The 14,768-nt window shown below is 35.2% G+C and overlaps 1 protein-coding gene across 7 annotated transcripts in view; it reads right to left on the bottom strand.

Moving 5' to 3' along the window:
* LOC111418340 (discs large 1) overlaps positions 1 to 14,768 on the bottom strand; it is a 439,942-nt gene that overhangs the window by 238,265 nt on the left and 186,909 nt on the right. The window contains exon 1 of one of the 7 annotated variants that reach the window (XM_071194887.1): positions 8,159 to 8,501. The exons of 2 other annotated variants lie outside the window; for them this stretch is intronic. In XM_071194887.1, the coding sequence (XP_071050988.1) occupies positions 8,159 to 8,462 (304 nt within the window). In that variant the 5' untranslated portion in view covers positions 8,463 to 8,501. Of the gene's footprint in view, positions 1 to 8,158; positions 8,502 to 14,768 lie in introns of those variants that run through there. 4 more of the 7 variants (XM_071194886.1, XM_071194891.1, XM_071194890.1 and 1 more) reach the window with 4 other exon arrangements.

Below are 14,768 nucleotides of genomic sequence, written 5' to 3'. Positions count from 1 at the left end.
CCTTAATTTCAATAAATACGGCTTCCAGGAATTTTTAAATTAGCATCTTTTTTAACACTCTAAGGTTATACGAAAATGTAAGTTTTATTTCAACACTTTTTTTCCTAATATTTTTCCAATCCAACCCAACAATTATTATACATCATTTTAAAGAGAAAGCTTTGAGCTTTAATTTAGAATAAGTCTCATTCCTTAATTTCAATAAATACGGCTTCCAGGAATTTTTAAATTAGCATCTTTTTTGACACTCGTAGGTTATACGAAAATGTAAGTTTTATTTCAACATTTTTTTTCCTAATATTTTTCCAATCCAACACAACAATTATTATTATATATCATTTTAAAGAGAAAGCTTTGAGCTTTAATTTAGAAAAAGTCTCATTCCTTAATTTCAATAAACACGGTTTCCAGGAATTTTTAAATTAGCATCTTTTTTGACATTCTTAGGTTATACGAAAATGTAAGTTTTATTTCAACATTTTTTTTCCTAATATTTTTCCAATCCAACCCAACAATTATTATACATAATTTTAAAGAGAAAGCTTTGAGCTTTAATTTAGAATAAGTCTCATTCCTTAATTTCAATATATACGGCTTCCAGGAATTTTTAAATTAGCATCTTTTTTGACACTCTTAGGTTATACGAAAATGTAAGTTTTGTTTCAACATTTTTTTTCTCAATATTTTTCCAATCCAACCCAACAATTATTATACATCATTTTAAAGAGAAAGCTTCGAGTTTTAATTTAGAATAAGTCTCATTCCTTAATTTCAATAAATACGGCTTCCAGGAATTTTTAAATTAGCATCTTTTTTGACTCTCTTAGGTTATACGAAAATGTAAGTTTTGTTTCAACATTCTTTTTGTCAATATTTTTCCAATCAAACCCAACAATTATTATGCAACATTTTAAAGAGAAGGCTTTGAGCTTTAATTTAGAATAAGTCTTATTCCTTAATTTCAATAAATACGGCTTCCAGGAATTTTTAAATTAGAATTTTTTTTGACTCTCTTAGGTTATACGAAAATGTAAGTTTTGTTTCAACATTCTTTTTGTCAATATTTTTCCAATCAAACCCAACAATTATTATACATCATTTTAAAGAGGAAGCTTTGAGCTTTAATTTAGAATAAGTCTCATTCCTTAATTTCAATAAATACGGCTTCCAGGAATTCTTAAATTACCATCTTTTTTGACACTCTTAGGTTATACGAAAATGTAAGTTTTGTTTCAACATTCTTTTTGTCAATATTTTTCCAATCAAACCCAACAATTATTATACATCATTTTAAAGAGAAAGCTTTGAGCTTTAATTTAGAATAAGTCTTATTCCTTAATTTCAATAAATACGGCTTCCAGGAATTTTTAAATTAGCATCTTTTTTGACACTCTTAGGTTATACGAAAATGTAAGTTTTGTTTCAACATTTTTTTCTCAATATTTTTTCAATACAACCCATCAATTATCATACATTATTTTAAAGAGAAAGCTTTGAGCTTTAATTTAGAATTAGTCTCATTCCTTAATTTGAATAAATACGGCTTCCAGGAATTTTTAAATTAGCATCTTTTTTGACACTCTTAGGTTATACGAAAATGTAAGTTTTGTTTCAACATTTTTTTTCTCAATATTTTTCCAATTAAACCTAACAATTATTATACATCATTTTAAAGAGAAAGCTCTGAGCTTTAATTTAGAATAAGTCTCATTCCTTAATTTCAATCAATACTGCTTCCAGGAATTTTTAAATTAGCATCTTTTTTGACACTTTCAGGTTATACGCAAATGTTAGTTTTAACCCAATACTCTTTTTCTCAATATTTTTCTAATTCAACCCAACGATTATAATACATCGATTTAAACAGAAAGCTTTAAGCTTCAATTTAAAATAAGTTTCATTTCTAAATTTCAATAAACACGGCTTCCAGTAATTTTTGAATTAGCATCTTTTTTGACACTTAGCTTATGCGAAAATAGGGGGATTACATATTTTGCTAAAATTGATTCCAAAGGCCTTTACTGAGTGTATTTTGATAGCGTTTTAATTCTGCCTGATTCTGTCACAAAGTTTCAAAATTTTTGACTTCCTGGGGCAAAAAGGGTTAAGAAATCTATTCTCGATACGAAAATGGGATTGTTGGGATTGTTAAGATACTCTCTCTCAAGATTATTGATTTACTTTCACTAAGAATTCGTTTTCTTGAGAATCAAGAATATTTGTATACTTGCTTTGGAAATATATGGTTTTTCTTCACTCATAAAAATGATCTTATGGATATACAAGAATATGGTAAGCTTGAGCCAAGAGTAATAATCTTCGGTCAAGAATATATTTCTCTCAGTGTAGAGTTATAGGTCTAGTGGTAGTTCTAGTTTTAGTTCAATGAAGGATATACAACAATCTAACCCTGAATAGCAACTGTTGGTAACAGTGACAAATATTATGTTGGTAGTAAAAAGGAACTGATTTGACAAGTGACAATAAGAAAGAGGTCTGCAAGGTCCGTTGAGTATTGGTTATATACAGTATGTTTACTCAACAGACAAAAGAAATATGTATTTTTAAGAGAAGGTAATGCTCGTTTAGTAGGAAAATGAACCACAAGTGGATTATATGCATTGGAAATGAGAGTGGTTGTACCAGAACAGAGTGAAAGAGCCTTCATAGGCACCAAAATATTATCATCACCAAAATAAAAGATATGTCGAAAAGGTTCTAAAAAGATTTAAAATAAGTTTCAAAAACGAAGAACATTAATGCAAAGGATGTATAAAACATCATAGGAAACCATTCGGTGAAAGAAAAAATAGACCAACCCAGGTAGCAGAACAAATATATGCTAATGTCTGTGGACGAATGCAAGTGACATCGATTATTCGAGGTTTCGTAAAGTATTTTTTATAAAACAAAAATCGGACGTTGCAGATTGTTTAAAAACTTTTTTAAATGAAGCGAACGGATATAACGTAAAAGAACTTTTGTGTGATAGTGGAAAAGAGTTTGATAATTCGAGTGTACGCGAGTTTTTACGTATTTACGCATAACAATGCCTTATACGCAAGAACAGAACGGATTTGCTGAATGCGAGAATAGAACATTAATGGAAAGTGCGCGAACAATGATACATACAATGGGTTTACCGGTTTCTTTGTGGACAAAAGCAGTTTACACGTACCAAAACAGAACAGACAAAAATTTTGTCAAAAAAGTGTAACTGGTAATTTGGTGGGATATTGTTCTGATAAAGACGGTTATTGCGTGTGGTTAAGGTCTAAAATAAAATTGTAACAGGCCAACAAGTTATTTTTGGGAATGACGATTCCAGGAAACAAGTAAATTTTAGCAAAAACGAAGATAATGATGAAGAAGAAAGAAATTATGAAGGTGTAATATAATATGTAATAGCTGATGAATAGGAAAATCAGACATTAGAAGATGTCTCGAACCAGGAATTGATGAAATTGGTAGAGAAGTACAAAGAACAAGAAAGCTGCCAGCACGTCTTGGTGATTATGTCTTTCTGGGTATAGAGGAGATACCAAAAACATATCAAGATGTGATCGAGTCAAGTGAATCAGAACGATGGTTATCAGTAATGGACGAGATGGATTGATTAGTGAAACACGTTACGTGGGAACTGGTTGTTTTGCCACAAGGTAAGAAAGCGATTGAAAATCGTTGGGTTCTCTGAATTAAAACCAAAACAAGTGGAACCATTGAACGTTACAAGTCTCGACTTGTTGCCAAAGGGTATGAACAACATCAGGGCATCGATTACTAAGAAACATTTAGTCCCGCTGCAAGATTTGACACTATTCCATTGATGTTAAGTGTAGAAGTGACAAGAAACATGTAACTAAGATAGTTTGATGTCAAGACAGCGTTTTTAAATGGAAATTTAATGGAAGAAATTTACATGAAGCATGTAAACGTTGGTATGAACGTTTACTCTTATACAAGAAAAAGTTGGGTTTTAGTCAAGGGATTGCTAATCCATAGTTATATACGGTGCCGAAGAAATGGAACGATTAATGGTAGCCATTTATGTTGATGATGGTTTGATGGCAGGTACTAATGACGGTGAAATAGAAAAGTTTGTCAACACACTACAAAAGGAATTTAAAGCAACTGCAGATGTAGCTGAATGCTATCTAGAGGTGGAAATTGTGAGACTTTAGCAGAGTGCTTATATTCAAAGAATAATAGAAAAATTCAATATGCTAGATGCTAATGGTGTGTCAATGCCATCTAAAAAACAAGATGTACGAGAGAATGAAAATAAATTGGATCCGAAGTGCCCATGTCATGAAAAGTAAGTCGGAAGTGCTAGAAATAAATTCTAATGCCGAACTTTGCAGAAGATGTGATACCGCGTAAGTCAAGAAGTTAAGCCGCTGAGGCAACAAGAAAAATTTTATGATTAGTACAACTACTGTCAGAAGTTTCTTGTTTAAATGACGCCTCTACATTGTACGTCGGCAATGCAAGTGCGATAAAATTTATCAAGAATCCGGAATTTTACAAGAGATCGAAGCACATTGATGTAAAATACCATTTTTGAAGAGAACAATATCTAAGTGGTGTCTTCAACGTGGAATACGCGAAAAGCGATGAACACTGTGCATTTTATGAATGTTTCTAGTTTTAGGTCTAGTGTTAGTTCTAATTTTATGTGGAAAAAGTTGTTCCAGGGATAGGACCAGGTTGTATTAAAACAGCAATTTTCTTATTTCGCCAATATTTTGCTTTATATTAAAGCATCCTCAAGGGTGAGGTTACAAATTGCGAAGAAACAAGCAAAACACAAATATAACGGCGAACGGTTCGACATGTTATAACATGAGGAAGCTTCAATATAAAGCGAAATATTGGTGAAATAACAAAATTGCCGTTTTAGTACAACCTGGTCCTATCCCTGGGACAACTTTTTCCACGTATATAACGGGATCGAACAAATTCTCCTGCTTCAAGTTCTAATTTTACACTAACACTATACCTAGAACTAGAATCATTTGGGTTTAGCCGCACGTCTCTAAAGACGGCTAAACCCAAATGATTCTTGTTTTACACTTGCACTGTCACTAGAACTAACATTAGACCTAGAACTAGAACCATTTGGGTTTAGCCGTCTTTTGAGGCATGGTTCTAAACCCGAATGTTTCTAGTTCTAGGTTTAGTGTTAGTTCTAGTTTTACAGTAGTACTGTTACTATGTAGAACTGTTACTATGTAGAACTAATACTATATCTAGAACTAGAATCATACATCATACATCATTTGGGTTTAGCAGCACGTCTCTAAATACGGCTAAACCCAAATGATTCTAGGTCTGGGTATAGTGTTAGTTCTAGTTTTACACCAACACTATTACTATGTAGAACTAACACTATACCTAGAACTAGAATCATTTGGGTTTAGCCGCACGTCTCTAAAGACGGCTAAACCCGAATGATTCTAATTCTAGGTATAGCGTTGGTTCTGGTTTTACACTTGCACTGTCACTAGAACTAACACCATACCTAAAACTATAATCATTTAGCTTTAGCCGCACGTATATAAAGACGGCTAAACCCGAATGATTCTAATTCTAAGTATAGTGTTAGTTCTAGTTTTACACTTGCACTGTCACTAGAACTAACATTAGACCTAGTGGCAATGCTAGGTAGTGCTAGTTTGTACTAGATATCGCTATGTTGCATACTTTCATTGAACTAAACCTAGAACTAACACTAGTACTGTTACTATATAGACCTAACACTATACCTAGAACTAGAATCATTTGGGTTTAGCCGCACGTCTCTAAAGACGGCTAAACCCGAATGATTCTAGTTCTAGCTATAGTGTTAGTTCTAGTTTTACATTTGCACTGTCACTAGAACTAGCACTATATCTAAAACTAGAATCATTTGTGTTTAGCCGCACGTCTCTAAAGACGGCTAAACCCGAATGATTCTAGTTCTAGCTATAGTGTTAGTTCTAGTTTTACATTTGCACTGCCACTAGAACTAACACCATATCTAAAACTAGAATCATTTGTGTTTAGAAGCACGTCTCTTAAGTCGGCTAAAACCGAATGATTCTAGTTCTAAGTATAGTGTTGGTTCTAGTTTTACACTTGCACTGTCACTAGAACTAAAATTAGACTAGTGGCAATGCTAGGTAGCGCTAGTTAGCACTAGATATCGCTATGTTGCATATTTTCATTGAACTAAAACTAGAACTAACACTAGACCTAGAACTAGAAACATTCGAACTTTCGCTTAGAAACAAACTTTCTAGTTCTAGGTCTAGTGTTAGTTCTAGTTTTAGTACCCGAGGAATACCCCGAGTTTATCTATGAACATGAAATAGAGCAACTTGGGGAATAACTCGCATTGAATATATTGACTTAAAAATACTTTGTTCGTTATATCCAAAGTCCATTCTATCGAGATCCGTTATATCGAGGTTTTACTGTATCTATATGGTAATATTTGTGTGAAAATAGGAAATGAGATCGTGAAAAATCACAGTTTTATATGGTTATTTATGATCACGTCACGTCAAACTGAAAAATACGATCGTTTAACGTGAAAATACTACACGCATAAATTGAAAACGTTGCGTAAGACCCATTTTTCGATAATCCACCCCCTTGTTCGGAAGTAATTTTCACTATCACTTTATACAAACAATCCCAATACACCCAACGATACACGTACAGTTGATTTATCGGTGACCCCGGGAATAATTTCAAATAATAGAGTCGTAAATTCACCTCCGCCCCAGCTTTGTTAGGGTCAGGAGGGCACGCGTAAGATACACCCTCATTTCCGATAAAATACGCCTCTCCATCCCTCGTATAAATAATATCTATCTCACCCCAACTTCGATGTACTTCAAGAAAGAAAGAAATCTTCGAACTGACAAAAGAGAAAATCGTACGAACCTCGTCGCAAAGACATCGTCAATATTAGCCACTTCTTTCATGCAAAAACCGGTGGAAGGGTATAAGAAGGTTCTTGAAAAGGATAATGGGATATTCGACAAGAACCGCCCCAGACGTAAAAGCGACCTTATTGATCGATTGCACTTCTTTCCTTCTCGCCACGACGTCGACGAGGACGATAAGGTTTTAAGGTCTCTTTGTCTAATTACCCTATAAAATTTGATGGTAAAACTAATGCCACTCGTTTTGCTTATACCTACGAATTACGGTTCGCTACATGCCGCATTAAGTTTTAAAACACTGCCCGAAATGCACCGTTCATGAAGTTGAGTGCTAGCGATTCGCTTCGCAGAGCAAAACTCATAAATTTATGAATAATGCACTGGGAAATCGATAAAACCCTGCTCTTTTAAATAAATCTCTATGACTTCAATTTAAAAACTTTATTATAAATTAATTTAAAGTATTTAATGTATAAAGTATTATGTATTTATAAAATATAAAGTATTTTATGTTTTGACAAACCCTATAAATGAACACACTATAAATCATGTGTAATTTACCGGAGAATGTTCATATACGACATATATTCTGAATCGGACTGCTCGTTAAATATGTCTATTAAGTGTTGTTCGACTAGTTACACAACGCATAAAGGATACAACCCGCTTAATTCAGGCGTAATTTGAATCCAGATCTAACGGTAATAATGAACAGTTCCAATTGCCTACAATTACACATTAAAAGCCATTCAATTACCGTACGAATTCATTCGTACTATCTGGATATAGCACGAAATAATAAATTCTGTGTTTACTTTACTATGACAAATTCATATGCGTGGAATCCAATATATATTATTATACCTAACAAAGCATACTCATTTAGTGCAAACACATATTTGTTTTTAAATTATTGGTATACATAAATGTTTTTTTGAATCTGAGAAGGGATCAAAATAAATCTAAGATATTAGACGTTTCCTAAGATTTGCGCTAAAGAAATATGTAGTGTAGTATGAACTATGCTAAGATTTTAATTGTGCTCGAGATACCACTGAATGTTACTTGAGGAAGTATTTGAGATCGTTAAGGAGGTCCATTCTGATATTCGCAGGATAATTGTAGCGAACAACAACTTAGTGGGATTCGCAAAGTTCTATAGAAAGCGTATTACTGATTTTGAGGGTTTTCAAGACTAATTTAAAGTGTTGTGTAATACTACTTACCTTCTTTTGGTGGATTAAATCCATGAACTTCACAAAAAGTGGTAGGTTGAAGTGCATGTCCTGGACTGATAGGAGGAGGAGGTAAATGTGCAGCTGCGCTTCCTTCAATAGTAAAGAACGTAGAAGATGAGCCTCTATCATCCACCTGTTGCGATTGTGCGTGTGTGGATGCGTCGTGTCTTTTGCACTTTGCACACCTTTTCATTTCGGCTCGCACGCGCAATAACCAAACCATCCCGAATAACGCCATATCACCGTACGTCATGGCGCCGACATTACGTGTTTCGATCGCTAACATACACATCACCCGTTTCGACACTAAGTTTTCGTTTCTTTAACTGTTTTTCGTTTATTCACAAAGATACATAAGTATATAGACGGACGTTACCCTAAAAGAACTTGTTTGATAAGGGTGAAAAGAAACCTGGAGTGTTTGCTCGCGACTACACAGTCCGAGATGATTTGATACTCGACGTTCGCAAGTTGTGCGAAAGTTTCTTAATTGCGTCAACAGTTGCGAATTTGAACTCGGTAAAGAGTGAGAGAGACAGAGGAAACAGCTCGGCAAGTTTTTGTCAAGTGTGAGACAAACTGTCGATTTAAGTTAAATCTTTAGGTTAGGTTAGATAGTTGAGAATTGCTCTGTTCGACGTTCGTTTAGCAGACAATCTCCAGCGGGGAGGGAATAACTAAATTTGCAGAACCTGTTCTACAGACGTTAGCAGTATGTCCAAGGAGGGTAGGGGTAATCCGGGGGGAACAGCGTCTTCGAATGTACGTGTTCGCAATTATAGATAGTCCCTATCGGCGAATTTAATTGCCACATTCCCAAGATGCGTGCTGAAGATCTCGATAAATCGAATCATACACCCAGACAGTAGCAAATTAGGAGCAATTTCTTGGTACAGTTACAGAATATCTAATAGGCACCATAACTTATTTCTTTAATAAATGCAATATTATTATATACACTTAACCGCAAAATTAACGCACCACTCTGATTTTTGGTTTTATTTCAAGAAATATTATATATTTCCGATTCATTAATAATTGTAGAGATTAACGATTATGCTAGTCAACGTAGCCAAGATAGGCCACGAGCTAGAAATGCGGTGGAGGATCGATTTTTGATGCTTCGAGCACTTAGGGAACTGCACGAAGCCTCAAAATACAACTAAGCGAGATTCATGGCACTGCTGTTAGTCAAGATACCATAAGAAGAAGACTTCGAACTCAAAATTTACGACCTCGAGCAGCAGCTACTGGTCCCAGATTATCTGCAAACGACGAAGAAACAGATTGGCTTTTGTAAGAAAGCACGTGGATTGGGAAATCCATCATTGGGAGCAGGTGTTATTTACGGATGAGTCACGGTTTTGCCTTGTAAGTTCTGATCATCGTCCAAGAGTGTACAGTCCGAGAGTCCAAGAGTGTGTTAATTTTGCGGTTCAGTGTATTTAAGTAATTTGATTTTGCAATACAGGATGTTTCTAAATGAATATCGGGGTTTTAACGTTTTGTGGTATTTATTACATAAAACTTAAAATCATAATTAATATATGAAATGAAAGTAACTCAAACAGTTCTGTTTGTAGGTATGCGCATGCGCTAGAAAGCCTATGAACTGGCGCCTCTGCGCACGCGCTACAGCGGTAGTAGCAAAAATGGCGACGAGAGAACGGAAAGCTTCTTGTGTTCTGAAGTTTGCAAAGTCCGAATCTGTAGTTATTTTGCAACGTGCGTTACGGATTAAGTTCAGATGGTATACGTGCCAACTTTGCACATGAAATGTTGTTGCACGATGATTTTTTGGATCATGTTGTTTTCAGTGAGGAATCCACATTTCATATCAATGGACATGTGAACACTCATAATGTGCGCACTGGGGATCAGAAAATCCTCACGAGATCTGCTCTCTCAGATCAGTGGTGGTAAATTGTGTAGTGTCGTTCCATCCATAAATACTGGGCGAAATAATAAAAAGCAAATATCGATCTATTTAATGAATGCTTCTGAAATTAATGCCGCTTTTCTTGATGGTGTCCCCATCATAAATAATGATGAGAATGGTGAGGATGAATTTATTGACAATTACAATAATACCAATATTTGACAATGTAGGTATGAACTTTAGGCTGGCATTCATTTTAACTTTTTATAGCTTGGTTGAAACCGGTGATTTTTCGTTTATTGGAATTACTGATTTCATCAATGTTGTTCTTCTACCGAATGGCAGCCTCTCGCTCAAAGAGAACAGTTTCAATTTAGAAGTGTCTCATTCAATGAGGTAAGAGACATCCGGTATATCCGGTATAAAAAATTCTAATAGCGCTGATTGTTACGGACTGAACAGCAAACTTATCAAGGTGATTAAACATTTGATTGTTGTACCTATCTGCAAGCTGATAAATCAGGCCGTTACGGCAGACACATTTCCGGATTGCTTGAAAATCTCTAGGGTTGTTCCCATTCACAAAAAAGGATCGTATGATAATGTGAGCAATAACAGACTAATTTCAACTGTTCCTATTATTGCTAAGATTTATGAAATTATATTAAAAAAGCAAATTGTGAATTACTTGGAAGCTAACGATTTACCGTTCGTGGGTCAGTTTGGGTTTAGAAAGGTTCAGAATTGCTTCGAAAATACATTGTATGCTCAGGCTTCATTTTACGACCTAACAAAGGCATTCGATTGCGTTTCACACGATTTGTTACTACATAAGCTTCAAACACTTCATTTCGGTCCATAAAGTATAAACCTTCTGCGGTCGTACTTGTCTGGGTGGGTGCAACACGTTCAGTATAAAAATCAGACTTGTTCTGATTTGCCGGTTTGCTGTGGAGTATCTCAGGGACCGATATTGTTCCTTATTTTTATTAATGATCTGCAGTCGGTTAAGCCTGACAAGACACATATGATCTTGTTCGCTGATAACACTGCCATTATAAACAAATGCAATTCGGAGGCAGATGTAAAAGCTATAGGATTCTGAAAGAAATATTTTGGAATGGTTTGATTCTAATTTTTTTTCTTACTTCGACATATTGATTTGCCCAGTGAACCATTGAAGTACTTAGGAGTATATATAAATACGCGTAATCGGGAAAATTTGATTGTACCTGGTTGCCGCAAGAGCTAAAAATGGTATCTCCTGCCATCTAGCATCAAGAGCTTTCCAATGCAAAAATTTAAATAAAAATTTAAGATCATTTGATTAATAAGGCCTTTTATGATACTAATGAGTATTTGACAAGTGAATTTACAAATTTGGTGTAGTTTTAGTTTTTGTATTTTATTGTTGCATGACAAAGATTATTTTATGATTAAAATTTTGTTTAAATTTATATTTCTATCATGTCTTGTTACTTGTCACCTACATACACATGACCTGTGAAAATACAACTATATGATATCACTAAATAAAATTATCACAATTGTTATTATTCGTTGGTGAAGACACGGTACGAAAAATAATATTAAGTAGTGACATGATTGGGATGATGCTTTCTCGTGTACTTTCTTACATCACACATATAATGAATAGTTGCATAGAGTTTAATTACTATCCTGAACAGTGGAGATCGGCTACCAAAAAATTCTTCGCCAACAGGTTATAAAGATCTGCGTCTTATAAGTATACTACCTGCCCTAAGTAAAATATTGGAAAAAATTATATGTGGTCAATCAGGGTTCGTCACTGGCCGAAGCTGTACAACTGCTTTATTACATGTTACGGATGACCTTATAAGAGCAAAAGATGAAAATGATCTCAGCATATTGGTTCTTTTGGACTTTAGCAAAGCGTTTGATACTGTCAACCATCGTGTATTGTTGGCGGTTCTTCGACATGTTGCTTGTGATGAGTAGTTTATTGAGATGATGTATTGCTACTTGACCAATCGTAGACAATGTGTGAATCTGCATAGTGAGTATTCTGGTTTTTCAGATGTGACAAGAGGTGTTCCCCAGAGTTCTGTATTAGGATCAATACTTTTTTGTATCTATACGTTCTTGCTACCCAAGTGTTTTAAATTTTCTGATGTTCACCAATACACTGATGATACACAAGTATACCTCAGTTTTCCTAGAGACCAGTTAGGCACAGCAGTAGTTAGTATTAACGAGGATCTGCTTCGTCTGTCAGATTACGCAACAAAGCATTCATTAATTTTGAATCCAGAAAAAAGTTTGGTAAAGATAGAGTAGTAGAATCTGTAAGTCGCAATGTTGATATTACACTTGGTGGTATGAGAATCCCGATTGTATCGCAGGCCAAAAACTTGGGTTTAATTATTAACAATTCTTTCAGATACAGTAATTATATTTTTAAAATAATTGGTATTGCTAAAAAACAACTCTATGTGAGGCTGTGGTACTTTCGTTGTTTAACTATTGTAGTCCGGTTTACGGGCCATGTCTTGATTCGGTTGATATTGGTAGGGTGCAAAGGGTGCAGAGCGCTTGCATGCGATTTATTTTTAATATACGAAAAGTTGACCATATCTCCCATAAATTAAAGGAATGGAAATGGCAGTCCTTAAAATTGTTTCACAGAGTAGTAGTTACCGGCAATCCTCCATATTTGTCCCGTAAGGTGACATTTAGAAGCGACATTCATAATATTAATATTCGTAGAAAAAATCGCATCACATTCCCTGCCCATAATACAGCTTTATTTAGGAGATCGTTTATATATAATATATATTCCATGTACAACTCTCTCCCTCAAGATGTTAAGGATGAATATATTGAAAGGTTTAAGGGTGTCCTATACAGATATATTTTTAACAACAATGCAAGGTCAAATGCTTAATTCCGGTTTTTTTTTTGTTTTTTATTATGCTTTAGTTTGTTTGCGGATTGTTAGGATAGGCGGTTTATATTGCGGTTTGTATTCTAACATGATTTAAGGGTTCGGTTTAAAAGCAGAGAATGTCTTACGGGACATTTATCTCAACCGCCCCTTGAGGTTCCCCAAATACATAACTGTACTGTAACTAGTATTAATATGTTATTTGTTGTGTAATACGTTGTGTTAGGGAATAAAGACATTTATTATTATCGAATTGCAGTGAGACTCTCCTAAATTGATTGTTTTGGTGCCTTTTCTCGGCGGAAAGTGTATGGCCCACAAACTTTTTTCTTTGGAGAAACAACTGTAACTGGGATTTCCTATCATGATGCTCTACAACTATGGCTATTTCCCCAATTGGTAGAAGACGAACTAAATAACTCCATTTGGCAGCAAGATGGAGCATCGCCCCACTGGCATAACGAACTACGCGATTGATTAAACGTCACGTATCGACTTGAAAGTGTAAAGCTTACAAGTGTTCAATGGGGTCACATTTCAATTGAGTTACTCTTTTATTTCATGCATTAATTATGATTTTAAGTTTCATGCAATAAATACTACAAACTATTTCATTTAAAAACATCCTATATAACCACTACAATGTTGGAAAAGTTAAATCAATCGAATGGTTAAACGAGAAAATAAGTTTCAGTCTCAAGAAATCCTGAAATGCGGTAGAGCATTTTCAACTTCTTCACGACCATTGCCTGAACTTTTTCCAATGAAACTAACAGGACATGGAAGACCATTACGTCGGCAACCGCTTATAAAAATTTAATCCTCGTCCTGTGCATTTCGTGAAATGCACACGGTATTAAAATTTAATTTTATTCCGTCCGTTTGAAAAATTGTGAGTCGAGTTTTAATTAAAATATTTCCGCAGGTTGTCAACTGAATTTTACCGAAAACTTTGGGTTTAGCAAATAACCCTTACGTAAACCCAATATTCCCCGACTATAAACACCACGTTTAATTAGCATAAATTGTAATTAATTACCGAATGTGAATATCCATACGAAAAGGTAACCGCTTTTCCAAATAGTTTTAAGCGAAGTAACACCAACGGAGCAGCTTTTGTTCGGGGAGACATGCAACAAATCGTTTCAGCATTGTTTCTTTGTTTGTGCGCAGTCGTCCCATTGCGGCGAAACAAACGGAATTTACGTAATAAAATAAATGAGGGGCGACAATGGCCGCGGATAATAAATCATAGTGTGCCGCGATAACGAATGGTTGTGTAGCCATAGAGGCGATTTTGTAAATCCCACCACCCCCGTCCCTGTGTACTGTCCATGACATTTTGTGAATATTTATACATAGTAAATCAGCGGATCGAAAGCTATGCATATATCGACCAGTCGGCACTACCAATTTGTTTATTAGAGATTAAACCGAGCAGATACCACGCGTAAAACGACCGATTTCGACACGGAATCCTAGTCGCACATATCCCCAATGTTTCCAAGCACAACGCGCACTCGCTCGAACAGAAACGGAAAGCAATATTGTGGGTGCCATAAAATTCCGGGAGCTGAGTTACCGAGGCAGATTTGTACGCAGGATTTCAGCTGTCGGCGACCCGAGGACAGTTTAATCCTGTCCCAGCCATCCTACAGGACGATTAGTGGCCTTCCGGAAGATTGATGCCATGGTCGAACTGCCTTTATTACAGTTTAATTGGGTTGGAGTGTGGAGTTTCGGTATTTCTCGAATTTCTAGTTCGCCTCACTCTCTCAAGCCTTCCGGGATTT

This window comes from Onthophagus taurus, chromosome 3 (genome assembly GCF_036711975.1).
Source record: "Onthophagus taurus isolate NC chromosome 3, IU_Otau_3.0, whole genome shotgun sequence".
In the NCBI taxonomy this organism is placed as follows: Eukaryota; Metazoa; Arthropoda; class Insecta; order Coleoptera; family Scarabaeidae; genus Onthophagus; species Onthophagus taurus.
Note: the sequence above shows the minus strand (reverse complement) of the source record. Positions and strands in the feature narration are given on the sequence as shown.